Source organism: Sinocyclocheilus anshuiensis, unplaced genomic scaffold, assembly GCF_001515605.1.
Source record: "Sinocyclocheilus anshuiensis isolate Anshui unplaced genomic scaffold, SAMN03320099.WGS_v1.1 scaffold507, whole genome shotgun sequence".
Taxonomy (NCBI): Eukaryota; Metazoa; Chordata; class Actinopteri; order Cypriniformes; family Cyprinidae; genus Sinocyclocheilus; species Sinocyclocheilus anshuiensis.
The window spans coordinates 979,428-993,293 of NW_015551034.1; the positions used below are offsets into that span (position 1 = coordinate 979,428).

General features: G+C 36.1%; 1 protein-coding gene across 1 annotated transcript in view; it reads right to left on the bottom strand.

Annotated features, from left to right (window-relative positions):
• Nucleotides 1-4,474: 4,474 nt before the first annotated feature.
• Nucleotides 4,475-13,866, bottom strand: part of dnajc15 (DnaJ (Hsp40) homolog, subfamily C, member 15) — a 26,978-nt gene continuing 17,586 nt past the window's right edge. The window contains exon 6 of the mRNA XM_016450824.1: nt 4,475-4,964. Within this exon, the coding sequence (XP_016306310.1) occupies nt 4,894-4,964 (71 nt within the window). The 3' untranslated portion in view covers nt 4,475-4,893. The remainder of the gene's footprint in view (nt 4,965-13,866) is intronic.

Genomic DNA, 13,866 nt, shown 5'->3' on the forward strand with positions numbered 1-13,866 from the left:
ATGCGCTCTGAGCATATGCACTTCCGAAGACTGAATTAAGTAACTGCTTCCTGAGCGTATCACAGTCACATAGCGCTCCTAGGCCTGTCTAGGACGCAACCCCAGTAACCCCATAGCAACGGTGCTTCTGAAATCCATGTTATGGTAAGTGCACACACTGAGCTTCTGTGCACTTTCTAAAATCCACATCCTGGTAAGTGTGCACGCTAGGCGCCTTGCACACTTTTCTAAAATCCTATATGGTATGGATCACGCGCTGCCAGCTTCGTACCCTTTCTCTGAGCTGTTTCAGGCCCTGGTTTTTACCTTGCTCCCCACTCTACTTATGTATCCTTGATGATACCTCTTGAGCAGGGCATCTGCTACCGAGGACCTGTCGAGGCAGTTCCTAGGCTAGGCTCTCCCCTTAAGTAATGGTATTTCTTAAATCCATGTTATGGTAAGTGCACACACTAAGCTTCAGACAAAGAAGCAGATGACGTATTCTCCCGGCGCCCTTTTATACTGTGGTCACGCCAGTAGTGATGTCATAGGCTGTCGCCGGCCAGAGTTATTGTCGTGTTTAGATGTATGCTTCAGACACCAGTCACGCTGAAGGCGTTCTCCATAGCGACCGCTAGAGGACGCAGTATCTCGTTCCCTTCTCAGGGAACCATGGTTACATACGTAACCTGAGACGTTTTTGAATGGGATTTTGGCTGAATAAGGTCTGTGGTTAACACGAACTCAAGGTATGTAACACATTTTCTATCAGTAATATCCACTTGAAAGCTTTTTTGAAAGCTTTAACTTACAATAAGGTGACCAGACGTGCCACTTCCTGGGGACACGTTCTGCACAGGATTTCTAAATTGCCTACTCACAAGTCCTGATTTACAGCCTCACTGTGTTTATAATCATGCTCTTGCAAACTACTCTAATTCAAACGTTCAGCTAAAATGTGACCCTTGACTACAAAACCAGTCTTAAGTAGAATGGGTATATTTGTAGCAATAGCCAACAATACATTGCATGGGTCAAAATTATACATTTTTCTTTTTATGCCAAAAATCATTAGGATATTAAGTAAAGATCATGTTCCATGAATTTCCTACCATAAATATATCAAACATTTCTGATTAGTAATATGCATTGCTAAGAACTTTAAACTTTAAAGGTCATTTTCTCAATATTTTGATTTTTTTTGCACCCTCAACAATACATCAATGGAAAGCTTATTTATTCAGCTTTCAGATGATGTATATCTCAATTCCAAAAAGTTGACCCTTATAACTGGTTTTGTGGTCCAGGGTCACAAATATTGTCAGAAGCCTAATGAGACATTGAAGTCATGCAACCATAGTGTAGTTCATGTATAGCCTACATTAAGCTTTTTTACTTCTGGTGATTGTATTTATTTTTTCAAATAATCCATAAGTCAATGGAAAAATCCTATTGGGTTTTGCTGAGGGAACCAGGGTTGGACCCCAAAAAAATGTCATCACTGCAGTACTCAATTTCAATTCAGTAGCAGCAAGCTACCAAATGCACCTTTAAAAGCTCTTAGAGGCATTACTATTAAAAAAGTTTGGGTCTCAGCAGCATGATAACACGCTTAAATACAAGCCAACATAATAAGGTCACGGTATGCTTAAAACCGGCTTTAATTGTTTTATCGTATACATCAATTCTGGGAAAGTTATAGTGTGTATGTATGAAATTTTTTTTCCAAATGATTTAACTGCAATGATTTCCTTGAATCAAGTAACTCGAAAAATAATGCAGCTGAAATTACATCCTTTTCTGCAGATGAATAAAAAAAGTTAAAATAACAGGAACAGAACCGAAGCATCAAAGAGCCTTTAAAGAATGTGCCTGGCAACTGGTTGGCTGTCATAAAATTTATATGAAACATCACATGAAGTCTCGTTCAAGCAGACCGATAATGCCAGGAAATAACACTTTTGACATCATATAACCCTTCATCGTAATGCTGTGAAGATATTTTTTTTCAAAAATGTTGATGAGTGTGAAAGTTGGCATATGTAGACTATAGGCCTTCACATATTTGAAATGTACAAGCTGTTAATATGAGTTTTATGAGGGATCCTCTGGACAGTGCATTACACACAGCTGTAATGAGGCCCTGTGTGGATTAGTTTGGCGTTTTTAATATTTTTACAGTTTAATGGAAATCCACCCTGACAGAGAGAAACCTGCGGAGAACAGGCTTGCTCAGGAACTCCATGCTGGTTTCACGGTAAGAAAAAGAGGCCGAAAATAGCCGCAGTCACAAGGGGGTCAGAGCAACACATCTCACGACAGAGTGGCCTGACCGCAATGCAACCTCAGCCAGAATCAGGGCTTTTACCCCTGTTATACATGTCGTCTGGAGAAAGACAGATTTAGTGTCACAGTGTGGGACAGCATTCCCAGTTGTCTGGCACACCAGCTTTTGATCAATTTTAACAGCCCCTAAGAAGGGTCAGGCAAAAAGGCGCAGGCTGTGGCAGTAAATAAAGCCAGCTATAGAAGCGAGGCCAGAGCAGGGCAACACTCAAAGTGGCAAGTATTTCATAAGCGTGCCAAACAGCTCACTGGGTTTTATTTGTAGACTCAAGCTTTCACCTACAGAGATCTCGTGGCTGCAATAATCACACGGAGCATTTGGAAATTGAACTGGGTCGATCCAGTCTTTCCATGACATACAACTCGCATTCTTACTGCAACGGTCTGGCTTAATTTTCATGTTAGTCCATCTGGAACAATGAACGATCCAAGATAACGTCCTGTTTTGAAGCAGAAAATCAGTGACTGGGTCTCGTAAGAAGCAAGTGGAAAACTTCAACACATTATATATAGACAACCTTTGTGAAGAAAGTACAGTGTAGCATAGTTTTTTTTTATTATTCTGAAAATAATATAATTTAAATGAATATACTTTAGTGTGAAATTAATGTAATGTTTTCACACTTAATTGCATGTTATCTGCAAATAAACGACAATGTATTATAGATTAAATTTATATTAAATGAAAGTCCAGAGTCCTTTTTATCTTTATGTGTAATTTCAAAAAAGTGTATTGCCGAAAATACTGGTAAACATTTATGGTAAACTAAAATATACCTAAATGTAATTTTTATTGAAACTTGTATTTCATGTATTTATAATTACCCATTTGTAATGAAGAAGTTGCAATTTAGCATGTTTAAAATATTCTAACTTTAAACATAATACTGGATAACACACTACAGTTGAAATTCTAATCAAGTATTATATGTTCTTTAGTATATAGGCAACACTTCAAAATAAGAGTACTTCTTTAAAGCATGACAAAAAAGAAATATTAAAACATGATGATTTTTTGTGTCCTTGTTACAGTGTAATTACACAAATAAGAACTGAATAATATTACTTAACATGTAATGTATAGGTTTAGTGTTAGGTGTTTGTAATTATGCATAATTTACTGTTATTACTACACTGTAAAAATGATCAATAAATCATGACAATGTTTTTCCATTACTTATAACTTCAAAATAATGTAACCAATTTCAAGATTAAACTTGATTGTCGGTTTAATATAATTTAAATGAACTGAAAAAATTTAGTTGAAATGATGTACAGCCAATTTGATTTTTAAAAAGTTTTTAAGTTCAAGTAGGTTTTTTGGTAACACTTTATTTTAAGGTGTCCTTGTTACACGTCACATGTACTTACTATTATAATAACAATAAATTATGCATAATTACATGCAAGTAACACTAAGTCAAACCCTAACCATATAGTAAGTACATCTAGTTAAGTAATATTAAACAGTACTTAAATGTATAACTACACTAAAACAAGGACACCTTAAAATAAAGTGTAACCATTTTTTTTACAGTGAAATACATGTAATTTGTAACAAGGACACATTAGAGCAAAGCTGTGAAGATATGTTTGCATGAAAGTTCATTCAAAATTCATAACCATATCTATAGTCATCTATGATGACTGGACGTTGCTCACATCTAAAATAATGAGGTCATATGACAATAACAAAGCATACCACTGTTTGAAATGTTTATGGTGGATTAATGCCTTCACATTACTAGCTATTTTTAAATTAGAGTAGGCAGTAGGGACAAGCTAATACTCTATTCTGAATGTAGCTCGAAATTGCTCTCAAGGAAATGAAATATAAAATGCATCCTAGAAGCAATTTCTTTCACTGTTGCTTGCCTTTTATTTCTTTTGCAGTAATGTGTAACTGGTTTGTGCAGCTTGTTTTGTGCTATCCTGTCCTTGGCATTAATCTCAGTCTGACAAACGGCAAATCAGCAGTCCAAGTCATGGCGTACAGAACGTCCCTCTGTCCAATCCCAGCCGCTCTGTTCCTGCGTGGATCCGTCAGATGTGCAGACCAGACAAGCATCTGTACCGCAGGCATCAGCCAGAGTACAGCGGGAGGAACATGGTACCATACAAGCAAACACACAAATACAATGAGTCATTCCAGATTTGTAAAACAGTTTATTCAGCATGCTAAAATAACTTAACACCTACATAGTCTGGTCCCTACGGGTTAGAGGAAATACTTTAGGCTTTTTAGACCACTGGAAAAGATACATCCACCATTGTTCAGCAGACGTTAAACATTACACAAGTCACCTCAATAAATAATAAAGAATACTGAGCGATATTTCACATGGACAGCGTGAAGATCCTTTAACGTGAAGGATCAACCTTTGCCGACTTGCATTAAGCGGTGGTGGGGAACAGTGACAGATAGAACAGAATGCAGTATGCTGAGAGTCAGCTGATTTATGGCAGAAAAACATGGAGGAGAACAATGACTTGTGGAGACTCATGGGTGAGTTGGCGGCTCTGAAGTAGATGTAACTCTCTGTTGGGGTAGCGCGGGCAGCTGGGTCAGCGCCGAGGGCCAGAGTCAAGAAGATCTTTTGCTTCATTGATCTTTGCTGCCAAATACGGGGATCCACCTGCAGGAGAAGCAGCAGTTTATATCAGTATGTCCATGATTTTTTGTCTCCTTTCTCCTCTTACTCTTTGAAACTGTAAAAGGTGCATTTCTAAAATAATATTATCCTTATTATTTATTCATCTAAATGTAAACACTTTCTTCACAGCACATACAGAGATTTTAAAAGTGAACAAGAAATTTACATTTTATTTTATCCTATGGAGCACAAGACCAGTCATAAGGGTCAATTTTTGGAAATTGAGATTTATACATCATCTAAAGGCTGAATAAATAAGCTTTCCATTGATGTATGGTTTGTTAGGATAGGACAATATTTGGCCGAGATACAACTATTTGAAAATCTGGAATCTGAGGGTGCAAAAAAAATCTAAATACTGAGAAAATCGCCTTTAAAGTTGTCCAAATGAAGTCCTTAGCAATGCATATTACTCATCAAAAATTAAGTTTTCATATATTTACGGTATAGGAAATTTACAAAATATCTTCATGGAACATGATCTTTACTTAATATCCTAATGATTTTTGGCATAAAAGAAAAATCAATAATTTTGACCCATACAATGCATTTTTGGCTATTGCTACAAATATACCCGTGCTACTTATGACTGGGTTTGTGCTCCAGGGTCACATATTACTTTCTAAATGTATTTTATTGTGCACAATACATTAGTGCACATCATTCCAAACAGTAATATAAAAGTCTCAATGTTCTGGTACGCTACCATTTAAACATTTGCGGTTGGTAAGCTTTTTTTTTTTTATGTTTTTGAAATAAGTATCCTATGCTCACCAAGGCTGCATTTATTTGCTTAAAAATACAGTAAATATTGTGATATATCATTACAATCTTAAAAATCTATTTTCTATTTTAATATATTTTAAGATGTAATTTATTCCTGTGATACAAAGCTGAATTTTTAGCATCATTACTCCAGTCTTCAGAGTCACGTGATCCTTAAGAAATCATTCTAACATGCTGATTTGCTGCTCAAAAAATAATTTCTAATTATTATCAATGTTGAAAACGTTTTTTAAGCTTAATATTTTAGTGGAAGATGTGATGCATTTTTTTCAGGATCTTTGATGAATAGAAAGTTCAACAGCATTTATTTAAAACTGAAATCTTTTGTAACATTATAAATGTCTTTACTGCAATTGAATGCATCCTTGATGAATAAAAAAATCACTAATTTCTTTAACAAAAAAAAATACTGACACCATAACATTTGAACAGTAGTATGTTACACCCATTGTCGCAATCCAATAAATTCCAGATGGATAAAATCAAGTCCCACCCTACATTTTCATCCTCATTTAATATCCCAATTCACTCAGAAATGTCATTAAAGAAATCAAATGGGTCACAAACTATGTTTCGCACCGACTTTAAAGTCACTTTGAAATTAAATGGAGCAACATAATTCATTTCCTTCCCCGAGTCCACAGGCTCAATTCTATCTTGATTTGTGCTGCCCGCACTACAGCTCTACATCCACAAGCTATGTAGCAAAGAAATCTCTTTGCCTCCAATCACTGACTTCCAGCCCACGTTCATGTCGTATAATGGGAGCGTGTGACTGAGAGGGGGTAAAAATGTGCTATAGCTGGCAGCGTGTGATGAGGCACACCTGGTGCCTGCTGCGCCTCATCATGCTGCTATAAATTTCCATTGCATCTTTGGTTCAGTGAAACATGTTCCACGAGTGCAAGCGTACGTGAGGCACCCTGGAGGTCCAGAACACAGTCACAAAGCCAGAGCAGACTTTACCTGATGACAGCTAGGCCCTTGCATCTGTACCTATTCTCCTCACTGTGCAACGAGCCCTTCGGCACATTTATTTACCTCTCAATTGCTTTGTAACATTTAGTGAAATAAAAATGGCAACCACTGTTTTCTTTACTTCCTACAACCTCTTCTATTTATTATGCATTGATTGCTGATGCAGTCACACAGTGCATAATGCACACAGTGCATAAGTTATATAGAGCGTTGGAAATAAGTATTCAACACATCAACAGTTTTTTTTTTTTTTTAAGTAAACACATTTCCAATGCAGCAATTTGCATGAAATTTTGACCAGGCATTGCCATTAACTCAAGAAGTATGCACAGATAAAAAATGGATTATGGATTTTTGAAAATTACCTTTCATGCAGTATGTAACAGCACTAAGTGAATGAAAACATCCTGCAAAGTTTTAAATCTGAAAGTGCACCGTGTATAAAGTTATTGTCTCTCAAAAGAAAGAGTCGACTCTGAATCATTGAAACGACTCGTTTTTAAAATGAATCCCAAGCCGTTTCATGTTGACATCAACGTGAAACATTAGCATATTGCCCGCACACTTGTTGGTCTTTTCGTGATGTCTGAATGAAAATGCAAATTCATTCTTTGCGACTGTCGCTTTTGGAGCGGTAAAAATAGAGGTTTCCCCGGTAACGCTGTACACAAAGCAGCACTGCGCTCACAAACGTACTTTAAAATGAATCTGTTGCCATCCACCAGGATGATGAGGATGAGACATACTGTAGATGGACCTTCCAGTAGGACAACAATCAAAAACATACTTTAAAGAAGTCTGAATTGGTTCCACAAGAATAAAATAACGACGTTGGAATGGCCCAGGCAATCACCAGACTTAAACCCGAGCATTTGTGAAGGAAACTGAAAATGAAGATTCACAAGAGGACCCCACCAGAACATTCAAGATTTAAAGTATGTTCATATGTATATATGAGCAGGAAGTGTCTTGAAGATGTCATTAGCCGGGTTTCCATCCTAAGTTGCGCAAAAGTGGAAATATCATAAAACATTTGCGAATAAGCACCGTTTCCATCCAACGAGTCAGAGAACAAAATCGTCACTTCCTGATAAACTGGCACTAAATATCACTAAGTAGGAGAAGCCACTGAATATAACTTTTAAATATTATAAATTACTTGCGCCTCAGAGCGAGCAGATGAAACACAATAAATGCTGTCATTGTTTTCGGAAGCGAATGCCAGCTGTTTGAGAATGCAGTCGTGGTAGACCATTCTGGGAGGAAATACAGAAATACTTTGACGACAGACTTTGCTCGGGAATTTCATAATGACCATAACATTTCAGATGATGTGCAACAAAATCGGTCCACTGGTTAGTCAGATTATGCCGTTCCATAGCGCAGTGTCACGTGACATTTTATGAACGTTCATGCGGAATTTATTCGCAAAATGCATTTTCATCTCCCATTATTTGCATTAACCCTTTTTCGCACAAGTCAAAAACCACCTCAAGCGAGCATCAAAACTTTTTCAAAATTTGCATTTCCATCACTCGTTTCTGATGCAATACTTCAAACAATAATGATCGATTCTTGACATTTGGTCAATTTTGACAGCTTAAATTCCAAATTGGTTTAACCATTTGTAAAGCTCTCTTGTGAAGATGTAAAGGAAAAAAGGTGAGAAGAGACAGAAATAAAGGAAAAAATGACGACTGCTATATTTCCCAGGAGACCATCAGCCAGAGAACGGTCAGTGTCGTCACAGTGCTGTTCCCTGAATCTCACCAAAACATGCCCAGATCACATTGAGCCCAGTAAATATAAAATAAATAAGAAATAGATAATTACATAAAAAAACACAAATTTCAGAAGAAAAACAAAACAAAACAAAAATGTAATTAATATAATGCAAAAATACATAAAATACATTTTATTATTTTTTATGTTATTGACTTTGGGGACACTGGGGTCCATGTGACCTGGACATGTTTTCGTGAGATTCAAGGAACAGCATTGTGGCAATGATGACCTTGCTCTGCTAAAGGACTCACAGGATTTTCACAAAGCTGTCCCTCTCCAGGATCCTGAAAGCATCCATTGTGTTCTCACACACACACACACACACACACACACACACACACACACACACACACACACACACACATACCCCCCGTCCCTGCCTGCCCGCTTGCACAAGACTATCATGATAAGCAACAATAACAAATTGGAAAACACACAGGAGAGTGAACAGGTAGCAGGGAGCAGGAAAGAGAGTGATGGAAACATCCACAAATAAAAGCCTTTCCTCCCAAGTATTAAATACAGTTTCAGTTAGCCTGTTTTTTTTCCTGTGGCATTTTACTTTAGTAAACAATGTTTTTATGGATTGTAATATTATTTCTTTATTTGTGTCAATTTCTTGAGTTAATGCCATTGTCTGGTCAAAATTTTATGTGAATTGCTGCATTGTAGCCGTGTTTAATTTTAAAAATGTTGACGTGTTGGATACTTATTTCTCCCACTGTTTATATGTGTGTGTGTGTGTGTGTGTGTGTGTGTGTGTGTGTTAAACCCCGTCCCTGCCTGCCCGCTTGCACAAGACTATCATGATAAGCAACAATAACAAATTGGAAAACACACAGGAGAGTGAACAGGTAGCAGGGAGCAGGGCCTGAGGAGGCTGCTAATCTGTCTGTGTGTCAGAGAGGAAGTGGAGCTGAGCGCTCAACACAGCCTGCAGTGATGCACTTAATTACACATTAGTTTTTCTGCCAATATAATTTTGCCCAGGACATTTCCTATAGACACTGTCAATGGACTTATTTCGCATGAGAGAAATCTTGCAATTTTTCTTAATGACTCAGCAAAAGTTTGATTCATTTCAATTAATCAAAGCAGTGTATATTCCAATCGATTAATTGAATCATCAAAACTATGATTCAACAGATTGTTTGCGTCATCACTCAGTTTCACAATTTTTCCTATTAAAATGTTTCAATACACCAAGAAAAAAATATGTATGGTTTATTTTTTTTACTCAAAAACTGGTAGTTATTAATTACAAAGGAATGGCAAGTAAGACGTTGAATTAAACATGAAATAAAATAATTAAATGAATATCTGTTTTACAGTATCCAAATATTTGTAAGTAAACATTACTGTTTATTACAGTTGTTGTGTATAATTTGATAATTCTTCCTTGTTTTTTTTCTGAAAAACTTGCATTTTTGATTATTTGTAACTAGATTTATACTCTTGACAACTCGTTTGTCACTCACACACACACATACATACATATATATATAATTTTGCTTTGTACAATTCAGCCCATGACACAAACCACACAAGTCACATGACAAACAGCACACAATAACCTGAAAAAAAAAACTCTTATCAATTGCTTTTTCTTTTTAGCTTCTGCTTTTATTCAGTTTCTATTAGATGAGTTAAGGCATGTATGACGGTTTCTCAATGTCCCCATTTGCTCATAGCAAGCAAACTAATGAAAGGCAATTCAACAATCATTCCATGCCATTACTCTGACCACTCATAGTTAATCATCTCATTACGGCCTAAAGAGTGGATACCGGTGCAAATAGCGTCGATCCTCATGTCAATGTTAAACCTTGCAGTAGGGGCTTAAACTCACAAAGGGCTACATGCAAGATGAACACAGAAATATAGAAAAGCACTCAATCTCATCTGGGTCACAGAGTCTTTTCGGACATGAATTGTGTGTGATGTCAAGGTGAGACATTAGGATGCATGGGTATGTACAGACCCGTATTGATAACTCACCAGTCACTGGCTGCATCCGAAATCACATACTTCCCTACTATATAGTAGGCAAAAAAAAGAGTAGTATGTCTGAATTCACAGTATTCATAAAACTGTAGGTGAAAAGTACCAGCATGACCATTACAGTGAGATTATGAAGTGCACATTCAATGGATACTGACGACAGTGAAAACATGATGAATATAGTACATCCGGATAACATTCATATTACCCATATGCATACTATACACAACATATTTTTTAACAGCCGTTAGGTATTTATTCAAAAGTATGTGATTTTGGACGCAGCCATTGAGTTTTGATAATTCAGAGGCTTTTACTGACAATGTCTTGTGAATCAGAAATAAGACATTTTGAGACCGTTACTGAATACCTGCATTGTTACACTCACATGTCGGCACTCAGTCAGATGCACAGTAAATAAAATGCTACATTGCATCATAAACAATCCTCTCTGTTGATAATAGCACTCCTGCAGAACAGATGCTAGTGTCGCACAGCATCCATCACCCTCCACAGTTCGGTTGCTAAGAGACGCCTTTGTTGACAATCGAACACCTGCGATATTTAATGGATGCTTTGCCATTTCATTTCCTTATAGGAACATTTGGTAAGAGATATCAGTAAGAGATATCAAAGAGGAATATCAAACATGCAACTTTAAATAGCATAAAAGTATGAAAACATTAGCAATACTTTAGCAAAATTTCGTGGGCAAAAAAAGTCAATTTCTGTTGTCAATAGCGATATATGGGCTTGTCATAATCATAAATTTTGTGCTGAGTATAAAACAAATAATTGAGATGAATGATTTCATTCAGTTTTATTCACTTACAGTGCAGTCCAACTTTTTTTTTTTTTACGTGTATGTAATCATATAAATAGGCCTACTCTTATACTATAAAATAGGCCTATACTTTCTTCAATGCTGTTAAGATTAATAATATTTATATAATATAATATAATAATGCAACCACAAATGTTCATTTTGTATGAAAGATCTTTGACTATCTTTGTGTACTAAAAGTGCTTTTTATATTCTTTAGCAAAAGAGACACAATATATTGAATTTAATAGAATTTCTGCTTAAATGTCTCTTATTTGGGTGGCAAAATGTGAACTTTAAATTGCACAATTATTGCAAATAATTATTGCTGACACAAAGTCACTTTCAAACCAAGCAGCTTTGTAAAAAACTCAGCCCTAACCTGTTATGAAATCTGCATGGGGAAATCTTTTGTCCTCATGCGAAATTCCCAATTGTCAGGATTTCTACTGAAATGACTGGATTTCGTACATGAAAATTCGCCAAACAATGGTAAATGTGACTGCACCTTAAGCCTACTGATCATATAAAAAAAGGCTGAGTTTTTCAGTATGTTCTATCCCAATCTGTTTCAATAGGAAATACATCAGGAAAGCAAACTGCATTCATCAAGCCATTTCATGGGGTCTTTCATACATCAGCCCCTCCACTAGTGTAACAAACGGGATGGGTGCTTGCACACCATTATTAACGGCACTGTAATAAAGGATTTCTCAGCAGAGCTGGAGGATGGGACAAATCTGGCACACTTTCTCTGCAGGACGTCCTTCCTGCAGTCACAGGCCTTATCGCTCCACTACAGATAGAATCACAGAGACCATCGCTTATTTCACTGAGAGTATTAGTGGTCACACACACACACACACACACACACATATCTATAAACAGCACCTCTGAGCGCTGTGAGAAATGCACCCGAAAGAGCGTAAACCAGAGAAAGGCAAGGTGAGGCCATTAACCTTGAACAGAAAAACAGGGCGAGTACAGTGACCAAGAAAAAATAAAGACGCCGGCTCACATTGTGTAATAGGCGAAACCGTACACTTAAAAAGAACATAGTAAAAAAAGCAAGTCGCTAGACAGTGATTTATAACCTGTGTCGTACAGATCAGAGTGAACAAATACTTATCAGATCTAAATACATTTGTACCTGGTGCATTATCTCTACTGTGTGATATAGAATATTCAGCATCTGTTTACAATGATTTTGACTGTGATTTAAGCAACCATTAAAAAAAAAAAAAGGATTTTGTAAGAATTTTTTTCTTTTTAATGAAGAAATCTCTTATGCTATTTATTTGATCAAAACAGTAAAACAGTAATATTTTGAAATATTATTAGAGTTCAAAATAAATGTTTGTATTTGAATATAATTTCAAATGTAATTTATTTCTGTGATGCAAAGCTGAATTTTCAGCATCATTACTCTGGTCTTCAGTGTCACATGATCCTTCAGAAATCATTCTAATATGCTGATTTGCTGCTCAAGAAATATTTTATTAAAAATATGTGCTGCCTAATATGTTTGTTGATACCATAAACATTTTTTGTATTATTTGATGAATATAAAGTTCAAAATAACAGCATTTATTTGAAATACATTTTATACTTAAATGTAAAAAGTGATGTAAAAGTTAAGCGTAGAAGTGCATACTGTCACTTATGATCAATTTAATGCACCTTCCCTGATTAAAGTACTAATTTAAAAAAAGACCCCCCAAAATTTCAACAGTAGTATATAAATATTGCACTGATCATTTGTCGTTTTCCTCATTTTAAGTCACTTTGGATTAAAGCAACTGCTAAATGATAATAATAAACAATAATAATAATTTTTTTAAATTTTTTAAAGTTTTCTAAAGAGTGTCGTTAGTTTTACTTTCCTTTCTCATCTCATGACATGCATTAAGATGTATTAATAGTGTTTCCGATTTAAACTCCATCTGCAAAAATTTAATTAGAGTTGGTAAGACTGATTTATTACTATGAATAATTTAAAACTATTAGCTGAATAAATTTAAAACGGATGCAAAGTGATTAAAATTAAATGATTAATCATTAATTCATTCTGCGTGGCATTTTTAAATCTGTAGGTAAATGTTGCTTTTTATTTCTCTGTTTTGTACGGTGGCTGACAAGTCAGAAAACACAACGACAAATCAGACAAACCGGAAGAGGTAGGTATAGTTTGAGACAGCGCCATTGGTTTGGGATTACTCACCGCTGACTGGAAGAGACATCTGTCAATCAACGTATACAGGAAGAACCAGCCGAAGAACAGCAGAGTCGTGGTAGAAAGTTCGGAGATGGTATTAAAGTAGCTCAGTTTAAATGTATTGTATGAATTGCCCTTACAATGGAATAAAAAATACGGGGTGTCTATTTACATTTAGTTAAAAGTAGCTGTAGAACATCAGCTCCAGTAGCGCAGATGGATAAGTGCGTGCCCTTGGCTTTTTGACGCAATCGACCCGGGTTCGATCCCGCCTTTTGCCAAACTTTTTTTTCTCC